General features: G+C 46.7%; 1 protein-coding gene across 1 annotated transcript in view; it reads left to right on the top strand.

Annotated features, from left to right (window-relative positions):
* Nucleotides 1-27: 27 nt before the first annotated feature.
* The window catches only part of PACS1 (phosphofurin acidic cluster sorting protein 1), a 171,125-nt gene continuing 158,555 nt past the window's right edge, over nt 28-12,597 (top strand). Inside the window, exon 1 of the mRNA XM_024255124.2 lies at nt 28-595. Coding sequence (XP_024110892.1) covers nt 243-595 — 353 coding nt within the window. The 5' untranslated portion in view covers nt 28-242. The remainder of the gene's footprint in view (nt 596-12,597) is intronic.

Genomic DNA, 12,597 nt, shown 5'->3' with positions numbered 1-12,597 from the left:
GCTCCCCGCCCCCTCCCGGACACGCCCACCCGTGTCGGCCGCGCGAGCCGCAACAGGCAGCGGCGGTCAAGCGCGAGGCCCGCGCGCCCAGAGGCCCCGCGCGTGCGTGCAGCTCGCTGGCGGCTCGCGCTCGGGCAGGCGGGCTGAGGAGGCTGCCGAGCCCCCGCCGCCGCCGCCGCGGGGGAAGCCTGGGAGCCAGATCGGCGTCGCCTCGGCCTCCGTAACCCCCGCCTAGCCGGGCCATGGCGGAACGCGGAGGGGCGGGCGGTGGTCCCGGAGGCGCCGGGGGCGGCAGCGGCCAGCGGGGATCCGGGGTCGCCCAGTCCCCTCAGCAGCCACCGCCGCCGCAGCAGCAGCAGCCGCCGCAGCAGCCGACGCCCCCCAAGCTGGCCCAGGCCACCTCGTCGTCCTCGTCCACCTCGGCGGCGGCTGCCTCCTCCTCATCCTCGTCCACCTCCACCTCCATGGCCGTGGCGGTGGCCTCGGGCTCCGCGCCTCCCGGCGGCCCGGGGCCAGGCCGCACCCCCGCCCCGGTGCAGATGAACCTGTACGCCACCTGGGAGGTGGACCGGAGCTCGTCCAGCTGCGTGCCTAGGTGAGCGCGGGAGGGTGCGGCGGGGCGCCGGGGGAGCGGGGTGGCCGCCGGGGCCCAGCCCTCCCCGCCTCAGCACCCAAGGGGTCCCCGCCCTCCATCTCCCCGACTGTCCCGCGGCCCGGCCTGGCTCCAGCCAGGCCTCCTGGGACTCCTGCCACGGGGACCCGCCCTCTCCTGGCAGCCCCACCTTCTGCCTGGGGCCGGGACCACCTTTCTGTCCTCCCCGAGGGACCTTCTGGCCTCGGCCCGGGCTTTCTCCTGTTGGGCTGACCGAATCTGGCCTTCCTGGCAGTCAGTTTCCCCGAGCATGTCACTCTCCTGCCTCGCCGGCGCCGGGGGCTGTACATACATGGATGTGGTATAGATCTCTTGATATTATTTCCCAATAGACTCAGCATGTGCCAAACTCGATTGTCACCTCTTGCAGGTAAAGCTCATATAATCACCCTAGGGGCTTCTCATTAGCCTTCGGCACACAAGTTCATTTGAACTTCATGTTACACACGTTCTGTCCCAAGCGCTAGGCTCTTAGTTTTGGGGCCCTATTTAATGTGTCCTCAAGTGTATTTTTACCTCCCCTCCCCCACTAAAACTGGTCCCAGAATCTCCCAGCTCTGCAGGGCTCTATGAAATTACTGCCTTGTTCCTAAATTCAATCCATTCCTCTCTGTCTGTTGGAACCATCTGGGGACTTTCCTTCCATTGGCAAAATAGGCCTGAGTTTGGGAATATTTTGTTTCTGTATTGGCAAGGCAGTCTGTCTCCAACTCTGGGGACAGTGTGCTGTGTCTTACAGTTTGCCACTTGAATAAGACGGTGTGTGGAGCTGGTTTCACCCAGAAAGCCCAGAGAAGTGCCTGGAGGTGTTCTTTTTTGTCACCTTTTAGCTGAGTTGATTCTGTTGCCTTGAAGTCTTGGGCTCTCTCCTCACTGTTGGTTAGGCAGACGGATGTGTAAGTCAGAGTTAGAGAGCATTGCTGGGCTCCTCCCTCAACTGTCTTCCTTTCCCCTCCTTTATTCTGGATAATATTGTTATATATATATATCCCAGATAGGAATGATGAGAGTACATCTTTCTGTTTTCACTCAGCTTAAGGAAAAGAGCATTAGCACTTCTGTTGAAGCTCTCAGGGTGCCCCTTCCTATCTCCCCTCTTCCTTCTACAAAGGTAAACACTATTTTGAATTGTGTTTATCATTTCCCTTGTTAGAAAAAAATTAGTTTTACTACATAACGCATCTCTATATATTTTATAGTTCTGAATGTTCTTGAAGTTTGTGTAAATGGTGTCATCCTGTATGTGTTCTGTGACTTGATTGGTTTTTTTATTTTTTTAAAATCAGCGTTAGGTTTGTGAGAATCATCCATGTGGTATGGTAGCCATGTTTAAATATTTTCGTGATGGGTAGTATTCTGTTGTGTGAATGAATATACCGTAATTCTCTTGAATGTGTAGGTTGTTTCCTGTTTAACACCCACAGTAATGCACACATTTCCCCCCAGGACTCCTAGTGCTCTTGTGCAGAAGTTTCTTTAGGTTGTATTCATATGGAGGGGCGGGATTGCTGCTCGCAGGGTATAGATCTGGGACTTCACTAGGCAAAGGTAGATTGTTTCCACAGGCTCCTTCCACTCTGTGTTTCCACATCACTTAACAGATTTACACATTATTTTTTTTCCCTCTGTCCTTTCTCTAGGGAAATCAGGAGCCACATTAGTTTAGTTTGCTGGGGCCAGATCCATAGCACAACACCAAGCTCAAGCGAGAGTTGAGTATGTGATGGTGTTCCTCTCTTGATCCTAAGCAGGCTTCTCTCTTTCTATACAGGCCCATCTATCGCTGAAGTATGCTAACCCACCTCTTTCACACATAGAAACACCGTGTTCCTTCTTCCTACATGGGTCCAGCCTTTCCCATTCCTCCTTCACTTCCATGCCTATGTTTGGTGATGTTTGGGCAGCTGCCTTCTCCATCTTGTTAGGTTGAAAAGGCGCGAGCCTACTGGCAAGGAGCTGCAGCAGAGGGGCGTGAATGAAATCATTGACTGCTGTTGATGTTTGGTCTGCCCCTAGGTCTCTTGGTCACTGCAAAGTCCACGTAATAAATTATTAGCCTAAGAAACAGCCAGGCATCCTGATCAAATGTATAATTATTATGCTAACTTGCTGTGAGCGGCTTAGGCGGACTTATTTTTGCATTCTGGGAGTGTGCAGTTATGTCATGTTTACTGACCAGTCCTTCAGCTTGTCCACTGTCCTGCTCCCACCTTGTTTTCCATCCATCACCCTTGTACCTCCTCACTCCTTGTGGAACACATGCACTCTTTGAGCATTTTGCAGGCCGGAATAACACCCTGTGGGGAGAAAATGGACTGCCATTGGTCTTTCCAATTATTAGAGTCATCTGGTTAATTTGAGGTCTCCTGGGTGTCCTTGTTCATGTTGTTTAGAATATATTGGCAACGTGCTGCCCTCTGTGGAGGGATTAACATTCTTGTCTCATGTAACTCAAATGGGACACAGATATATGAGATACATGCCCTTTAGAAATGTAAACATGACTGTGGATCTAAGGTTAGGTGTGCATAAGAGTGTCGTGGGATTTGGTCTCTTAGGGCAGAGAAGAGGGGCTCAAACAGTACAGTGTTAGGAAGGTCCTGCTGCTTTTCTTGATGCCTGTCAAAATATAATTTTCTTTTGAAAAAAATACCGTTTCCTGTGTTAGATATTTAAATAAAGAGCAGTGTAGTTATTCCTCAGGTAGGTGTCTGCTCTTATTTAACATCTGTTAAATTCCCCCAGAATACATAGTACTTTTGAAAAACTTTATATAGATGAATAGTTTACTCACAGCTGGTTTTAAAAGAATGAAATTGTTCTGTTGATCACATTTTTCACCAGCATTTTTTGTTTTTTTTCTTTAGATAGAGTCTTGCTCTGTCATCCAGGCTACAGTGCAGTGGCGCAGTCATAGCTCACTGCAGCCTCCAACTCCTGGGCTCAGCAATCCTCCAGCCTCAGCCTCCCAAGTAGCTGGGACTATAGGCATGTGCCACCATACCTGGCTATATTTTTTTTTTTTTAAACAGGGTCTCACTATGTTGCCCAGGCTGGTCTTGAACTCCTTGCTTCAAGCTATCCTCCTACCTCGGACTCCCAAAGTGCTGAGATTACAGGTATGAGCCTCTGTGCCCAGCCTTTTACCAGCACTTTTTTTAAAGACAAAATGATTAATATATGTCCATGATTAGAAATTTGAGCAGTATGGGAAGATGGAAAACACAAAGGAAAAAGCCCCCAGTCCATCCCTCTTGTCACTTCCCAGAGGTAATCACTGTGAAATACAGTTGGCTTTTAAGATTCTGTTACAAAAAGGTAGTTTTGCTATAGTTCCTTTATCTTTTATGAAATTCAAGCTCTAGAAGTTAGCATTGTTTTCCCTTCATGCTAAGTAGTACTTCCTCTACTATGGTCCAGTATGGCACGGACCGTGGTGCAGGGTTATGGGGACCAGGTGGCATGTTGCTTGATGTTAAAGAAAGGGTTTTAGAGCCTCGTTGTTGATCCCTTCCCTTCTGCCTTCGTATGGTGAGGTTTCCCTGATGTTCTTTTCTTTTTTTGTGTTGCTGTAAGTAGGAGAGGCAGAAAAATTACTAAATTTTACAAGCATTCAAAATTTCCTCAGTGGCATAAAAGTGATTATTAATAGATGAAATGTGCTCTGCTGTATCACTCGCAAACCATATCCAAAGCCCATTTGCATACCCTTATGTGTATGTGAACTTAGGGTAGGATAGGAGTTCGGCAGTTATCAGTCACATTTCTCCTTAGGCCACATTTTTTTTAAGTGGGTGCTGAGGTCCAGCCTTAATGGACAAAAGCGTTGGAGCCACAGAAGGTGGCCATAGCTGAGTCGGCATGACTGACCAGCAGCAGAAGTGTTACTTTCATGAAAACGCTTGGGGGCAGTTGCCCCTTTAACCACAGAAGCACTATACAAGCCAAGATATACTACTCTATCTTCTTACTATATACTAGGACAAACTCTTCCATGCATTAGTTTAATTTTATTAATTTATTTTTTGGTGTTTTTTTTTTTTTTTGAGACGGAGTCTTGCTCTGTCACCCAGGCTGGAGTGCAGTGGTGCGATCTTGGCTCACTGCAAGCTCCGCCTCCCAGGTTTGCTCCATTCTCCTGCCTCAGCCTCCCGAGTAGCTGGGACTACAGGCGCCTGCCACCATGCCTGGCTAATTTTTTGTGTTTTTTTGTACAGACGGGGTTTCACTGTGTTAGCCAGGATGGTCTCGATCTCCTGAGCTCGTGATCCTCCCGCCTTGGCCTCCCAAAGTGCTGGGATTACAGGCGTGAGCCACCGCGCCCGGCCTTTGTTTTGTTTTTTTGAGACACAGTCTTGCTTTATTACTCAGGTTGGAGTGCAGTGGGCACAATCACGGCTCATTGCAACCTAGACCTCCTGGGCTCAAGCATTCCTCTCACCTCAGCCTCCCGAGTAGCTGGGACCATAGGCACTTGCCACCATGCCAGACTGATTTTAAGATTTTTTGTAGAGACGGGGTCTTGCTGTGTTGCCCAGGCTGGTCTCGAACTCCTGGGCTCAAGTGATCCTCACGCCTCAGTCTCCCAAAGTACTGGGATACAGGCGTGAACCACTGTGCCCGGCCCATGCCTTAGTTTTTTCATCTTTATGGGAGTACTTTTACTTACCATCCATTCTTAGATGTGGATGAAATGTATATAAAATTGGATCTATAGAAGCATCGGAGAAAGCATTTCTTAAATTATGGGTATAAAGTAAATGTAATTGATCAAATAAGAAAGACCTGATGAAATTTCTATTACTACCCTAGTATTAAAAGTCTTTTTTTTTTTTTTTTTTGAGACGGAGTCTTGCTCTGTCCCCCTGCTGGAATGCAGTGGCGCGATCTCGGCTCACTGGCTCACTGTAAGCTCCACCTCCTGGGTTCACGCCATTCTCCTGCCTCAGCCTCCCAAGTAGCTAGGACTGCAGGTGCCCGCCACCACGCCCGGGTAATTTTTTATATTTTTAGTAGAGACAGGGTTTTACCATGTTAGCCAGGATGATCTCGATCTCCTGACCTCGTGACCCACCGCCTCGGCCTCCCAAAGTGCTGGGATTACAGACGTGAGCTACCGCGCTCTGCCACATTAAAAGTCTTAAAAGCATGTTTGTACCTTAGGAGATTTGAATTTCACATTGTGAGTGTTGTAATAGAATATCATCTCTATCAGGGTAATAGTATCCATCGTCCCTGTGGAAGCTCAGATTACTTGAGTGAGAAAGATAATGACTTTCACAGAGTCCATTTTACATGTATTGATTTACAGATCTTTTGGACACCTTAGCGGTTATGTGATTTCTTTCTAAACTAGTTTTCCAATTTCTTAGCTAAGCCAGTAAGTTGTCGCTGTTGTTGTCGGTGCTGGAATGAGGGCGGGTACGCGTCAGAAAATGTTTGAGCTGCGTCTTTTCACTACCTCAGTTCAGGAGGCTTGTCCAGTTTGGACCTGGACTTTTTTTTTTTTTCGAGACAGAGTCTTATTCTGTCGCCCAGGCTGGAGTGCAATGGTGCGATCTCGGCTCACTGCAACCTACACCTCCCAGGATTCTTGAGCCTCAGCCTCCCGGGTAGCTGGGACTATAGGCGCGCACCACCACGCCCAGCACATTTTTGTATTAGTAGACACGGGGTTTCCCCATGTTGGCCAGGCTGGTTTCGAACTTCTGACCTCAAGTGATCCGCCGGCCTCGGCCTCCCAAAGTGCTGGGATTACAGATGTGAGCCACTGCACCTGGACTGGCCTGGACTTGAAGGTGTTGATGTAGATGCTAGCATGCATCTACATGGTGGGTCCTCTGAAATTTGGTGTTGGCCTGGCTTGCACCCATGTTGTCACATTCCAGAAATTCCGTGGGAATCTAGCGTAGCTGTGGGAATGATTTGCCAGCATTGGTCTTCTTCCAGCATAGGGCTTGGGGTGATATTGAGGGCTCTTGAGGAAAGTCAGAGTTTGGAGTAGGACTTAGAACTTCTTTCAGAGGGCCATCAAGCAAGGTGGGCAATCTCTTAGGTCGGTGAGCACTGACAGGGTCTTCTTTGTGGACCTAGATAGAGGAATAACCAGCTTCCAAAGGTTTTAGAGACCAAGATATGCACCAGCTCTAGAGTGTTACCCCTTATAGACGTTCACAGGGCAGTTGACTGGACCTGTGTTCCCCGTTATCTCATTAAAAACCAGAGAATGGTTTTGGTCACAACTCAGGGATCCCCACTTAGGCAGACCTGCACCCTGCCTCTTGACCTTGGGAATCGCAGTAGAACAGACAGCTAACCAATGAAACACATCTAGAAAACTTCTAGAAAATAGTTTATTAAACATTCCAAGGCTGGGCGTGGTGGCTCATGCCTGTCATCCCAGCACTTTGGGAGGCTGACGCGGAAGGATCACTTGAGCCCAGGAGTTCGAGACCAGCATAGACAACATGGCAACCCCGTCTCCACAAAAAATAAAATTAGCCAGGTGTGGTGGTGTGCGCCTGTGGTCCCAGCTACTCTGGAGGCTGAGGTGGGAAGAGCACTTGAGCTCTGGAGGTCGATGCTTCAATGAGCCATGATCTCGCCCCTGTACTCTAGCCTGGGCAACAGAGTAAGACCCTGTCTCAAACAAAAATGGTTGAATAGAGAATGTTCTAAATCATTACTTTCCTTGTGTTGAGGTAGATGGCGAGGCATAGGTGATAAAAGTGTTGATGGCAGGTTTGTTTATTTAATTTTGTGCAGATCCTTTTAAATTGTAAGTTGTTTTTTTTTTTGAGACGGAGTTTTGCTCTTGTCACCTAGGCTGGAGTGTAAAGGCGCAGTCTCCTCCACTTCCCAGGTTCAAGCAATTCTCCTGCCTCAGCCTCCCGAGTAGCTGGGATTCCAGGCATGCACCACCATGCATGGATAATTTTGTATTTTTAGTAGAGACGGGGTTTCATCATGTTGGCCAGGCTGGTCTCGAACTCCTGACCTCAGGTGATTCGCCTACCTCAGCCTCCCAAGGTGCTGGGATTACAGTTGTAAGCAACCATGCCTGGCCAACTGTAAGGTTTTTAAGGTACAACAAAGGTTGGAATATTTGAGTTTAGTGCTAGCTTCAACAATTTTTCTGAATCTCAAATATCGTTCTTCCTCTTTTCTCCTTGTGAGTAATGATCTGCGTCAACTCTCAGATCAACCTGGGCTCCCTTCATCGTTTCAGCACTTTCAGTACTTTTAGTTTTGTAAATACAGTGGTATCCACAGGCCATTTTGGCAAAAACACTTTTTAGAACTATATGCATCTTAGAAATTGTGCCGTGGGTAATTTGCTGTGTATGTTTTTTAGTGACCTGGTATAAATATAGGTAGATGTGAAAGGAGTGACGCCTTAAATCTGTTCCCTACTGTAACACCTGTTCCCCTCTTTGTAGTCTGTGTAACTCCTCCAAATGACAGATCTTTTGGACACATTAGTGGTTATGTGATTTCTTTCTAAACTAGTTTTCCAAACTACCTCTCAAAACCTTATTATGAACAGGATTTCCCCCAGCTAACATTTTGGGTATGACTGGCATGTTAATTGTCTCTGAGGGATTTTAGACTGCTTATTTTGTTTTTGATTTTGAGATAGGCTCTCACTCTGTTGCCCAAACTGGAATGCAGTGGCATGAACGCAGCTCACTCTGCAGCCTCAATCTCCTGGGTTCAAGTGATCCTCTCTCCTTAGACTCCCAAGTAGCTGGAACCACAGGCACACGCCAACATGCCCTGGTAACTTTTTAATTTTTTGCAGAGTCAAGGTCCCACTATGCTGCCCAGGCTGATCTCGAACTCCTAGGCTCGAGCAATCCTCCTGCCTCAGCCTTCCATAGTGTTGGGATTACAGGCGTAAGCCACCGCACCCAGGCTAGACTGGTTATTGTGCTGAGATATAGGAAGGCGTTTTTTCTTTTCAGCTGTTTTCTTTCCTTTTTCTTTTTTCTTTTTGAGACAGAGTCTTGCTCTCTTGCCCAGGCTGGAGTGCAGTGGCGCGATCTCAGCTCACTGCAACCTCTGTCTCCCGGGTTCAAGTGATTCTCCTGCCTCAGCCTCCCAAGTAGCTGGGATTACAGGTGCATACCACCATGCCTGACTAATTTTTGTATTTTTAGTAGAGACAGGCTTTCACCATGATGGCCAGGCTAGTCTTGAACTCCTGACCTCAAGCCCGCCTCAGCAGATTACTGGCATGAGCCACCGCCCAGCCTCTTTTCAGTTGTTTTTCTGAAACATTGTGTGTGTTTGTGTGTGAGTATGTGCACTTCTGTATCTGTCTGTGAGTTTTCTTTTGTTCCTCTTGGTAGGTGAGACATTCTTTGTAGCAGGTTGTTTTTTTTTTTTTTTTTTTTTAATAGTTTATTGCTGGGAAATGGTCTGGGTAAAAAAAAAGTTTAGAACACACTAAGGCTTGGGGCATCAGTCATCATTTACTGATCCCTCCTCACTAACCTTTTCCTGCCTCTTGTTTACAAACACCAAATGGCTTCAGGGTTTAGGGAACAGCTTTTCCCTTCTGTTTTTCTGTTTTATGGTACCTCTCAAACACATTGCATTGTAATCCCTCCCAACCTCTGCCACCTTAGTCCTTCCCAGAAAGTTACCACTAGTGGCAGTTCAGAGTGATATTTTAAAATGAAAATCAGAACTTCTCACACCCCCCCTATAATCTTCCAGTTCATTCATTTAGCAAAAGCTTATAGACCAGCTGATATGTGCCGCAAGCAAAATCCTTGATCTCGTGAGGTCTGCATTCTAGTGGGTGAAGATAAGAGACACCATCCAATAACTTTCCGTCATACTTAAAAAAGATCCCCTTTTCATGGTTCAGGAGATGCTAAATGATGCAGCCCCTTCCCATGTCTTTGACCTCACCTTTGCGTTCTCCCCTTGCTCCTGCAGTGGGTCACCCTCACCTTAGGGCTTTTGCATTTGCTGTTCCCTCTACCTATGATACTCTTTCCCTGGATCCTTGGATCACTGAGACTAGCTCCTGGGTATCATTCAGCTCTTCACTGACCTGCTACCTTGGAAGGCTGTCCTCACCTGCCCAACCCCTTCTGGGAGTTTATAAAGCTACTTCACACCTACTCGCCATTACCGGAAATAATCTTGTTCCTTTGTTTAGTTACTTTATAGATGCTCAATAACTACATTTGTCAAATCAATGGCACTGATTTTCCTATAGTGTTTTATAATGTTTATTGAATGACTATCTGTTATGCACAATTCATCCATTCACCAAATATTTACTGAGTGTTTCTGTGTGCCAAGCACTGATTGAGGCTCTGGAGAAGCAGCAGCAGACAGGCTGACAAAGTCCATTCTCTCCAAGGGTGTGCTTTCTGGTGGGGGTGACAGATGAGAAACAATTATATTGTTATATCTGTGATAAATGGTCAGATAGCAAGTAGAGTCACAAAGAATAGTGTGGTGGGGAACTGAGTGTGGGGGGAAAGGCTGTCTTGTTCAGGGAGGGCCTCTGGTAAGGTGACAGTTGCGCTGATGCTCGCTGCAGTGAAGCTGATGACCTGAGCATTTACTGTGTGCCACAAAACTGCCAGAGCCAGGTGCTACGATCCCTTTTCTCAGAAGGGAAAATTGAGGCCCTGTGAGGTGAAGGCATTTTTTTAAGACTACACAGTTTAAAAATGGGCGGGGCTGGGATTTGTCTCATGACTCGTGATTGCCGGACACCAGAGCCGTTTCTGTGTTTAAACTTGGTCCCCCAAGCCCTGTCTGGTTGTCATAGCTGACAAATAATATTTAATGCCTTATTCTTTGCCAGCTGGAATTACAGAACGCTGCTCAATTTCCATCATAGACAGCGAGAGGCTGTGTGGCATAGAGGCTGTGAGTGTGGGTTCTGGAGCCAGTCAGGTCAGATTTTACTATTTGAGTGACTCTGGGCGAGTTTTTAACCTCTATAATGCTTCAATTTTTTTCATCTGTAAATGGGCATAATAATTGTCCCTGCTGAGTGTGGTGGCTCACACTTACAACCCCAACAATTTGGGAGGCTGAGGTGGAAGGATTGCTTGAGCCCAGGAGTTCGAGACCAGCCTGGGCAACATAGGGAGACCCCGTCTGTACAAAAAATAGAAAAAAAAATTAGCTGGGCTTGGTGGCACACGCCTGTGGTCCCAGCTACTTGGGAGGCTGAGGCTGGAGGATTGTGTGCGCTCAGGAAGTCGAGAACGCAGTGAGCTGTGTTCACACTACTGCACTCCAGTCTGAGCGACAGATCAAGACCCTGTCTCAAAAAAAAAAAAAAAAAAAAAGAAAAGTCCCTATCTCACAGGATTATCATCAGAATTAAATAAGGTTAATTTTGTTATTAACACATGTTAATCGTGTGTGTGGCAACATAGAAAGCACTTAATATTAGCTATTACTGTTGCTATTTTTCTTGTCAACCTAATTTCTCTGTCTTCCCTGCCCCCCTCTCAACCAAAACAAAACAAACAAAACAAACATACTTTCTTTCTAGAATTAGGGTAATATTCAGATTTCCTCGGTGGGACCATCACAAGGTCTTGGGTTCACCTGAGGCACAGATCCTGCCAAACCCCAAGCTTATTAGACTACAAAGTCAAAACAAAATATTTTGGTTCTCTGAAGCAGTGGCTGGGTCGGGATCCTGTTTCTACATCCTGCCAGCTTATATGAACGGAAGAGATGGTACAGGCCCCGCCTGCAAACCACAGCTTTGTTTTGAGCCAGCTTGACTTGACAGCTTCCCTGTTTTACCTGCTGACTTCTTTAGCCCTGGTTTGGCAGCCAGAAGAGCAACTGAACCGGTTTACAGCTTGCCATTTGTCACCAATGAAAACTGAGCAACTCCTAGGAAAATGAGGGTTTAAATGTAGTTAATTTTTTTTTCTCTTGTCTTTTTAAGTTTTCCTTTTTGTGTCTCAAACCACAGAAAAACTACATTCTGCTTTTACAGGAGAAATCTGATAATACATTTGTGGTCTCTTCTGAAACATGTAGATCTTTGGGTGTATGTTAATTTTCACCTTTAATAAGCATCAGGACTTTATTTTTCCATTTTGGTTGGAAATCTACAATTATATTTACTTGTTTCTGGTTCTTCTTTAAGAATGTATAAAACACAGATTAACATTTCCTTGAATCTGGATCTTAATGATGAATGGATTCTCATGGTAAACATCAGGGCTTAATGAAGAGCATAGACTGGAACATGGGGCACAACTGCTTTCTTTAGTTTTTTGGTTTTGTTTGTTTGTTTGTTTGTTTGTTTTTGAGACAGTCTTACTCTGTCCCCCAGGCTGGAGTGCAGTGGTACAATCATAGCTCACTGCAGCCTCAAATTCCTGGACTCAAGTGATCCTCTAACCTCAGTCTTCCAAGTACAGGTCCGCATCACCATACCCGGCTAATTTTTAAATTATTTGTAGAGATGGGGTTTTGCCATGTTGCCCTGGCCTCAGGTGATCCTCTCACCTCAGCTTCGCAAAGTATTGGGATTACAGGTGTGAGCCACTATGTCTGGCCACCTTAAAAAAAAAAACAAAAAAACACCTCATTTGTTATGAAGATAGATAAAATGTTTGTTTGTTAAATGTTTGCGCATCAGGCTGGGCGCTGTAGCTCACGCCTGTAATCCCAGCACTTTGGGAGGCTGAGGTGGGTGGATTACCTGAGGTCAGGAGTTACCTGGCCAACATGGTGAAACTCCATCTCTACTAAAAATACAAAAAAATTAGCCAGGCGTGTGGCGGTCGCCTGTAATCTCAGCTACTTGGGAGGCTGAGACAGGAGAATCGCTTGAACCCAAGAGGCAGAGGTTGCAGTCAGCCAAGATCATGCCATTGCACTCCAGCCTGGGCAGCAAGAGCGAAACTCTGTCTCAAAAAATATAAAATAAAATAAAATAA

The sequence above is a fragment of the Pongo abelii genome, chromosome 9 (assembly GCF_028885655.2).
Source record: "Pongo abelii isolate AG06213 chromosome 9, NHGRI_mPonAbe1-v2.0_pri, whole genome shotgun sequence".
Lineage (NCBI taxonomy): Eukaryota > Metazoa > Chordata > Mammalia > Primates > Hominidae > Pongo > Pongo abelii.
This window is presented reverse-complemented; position numbering and strand designations above follow the sequence as displayed.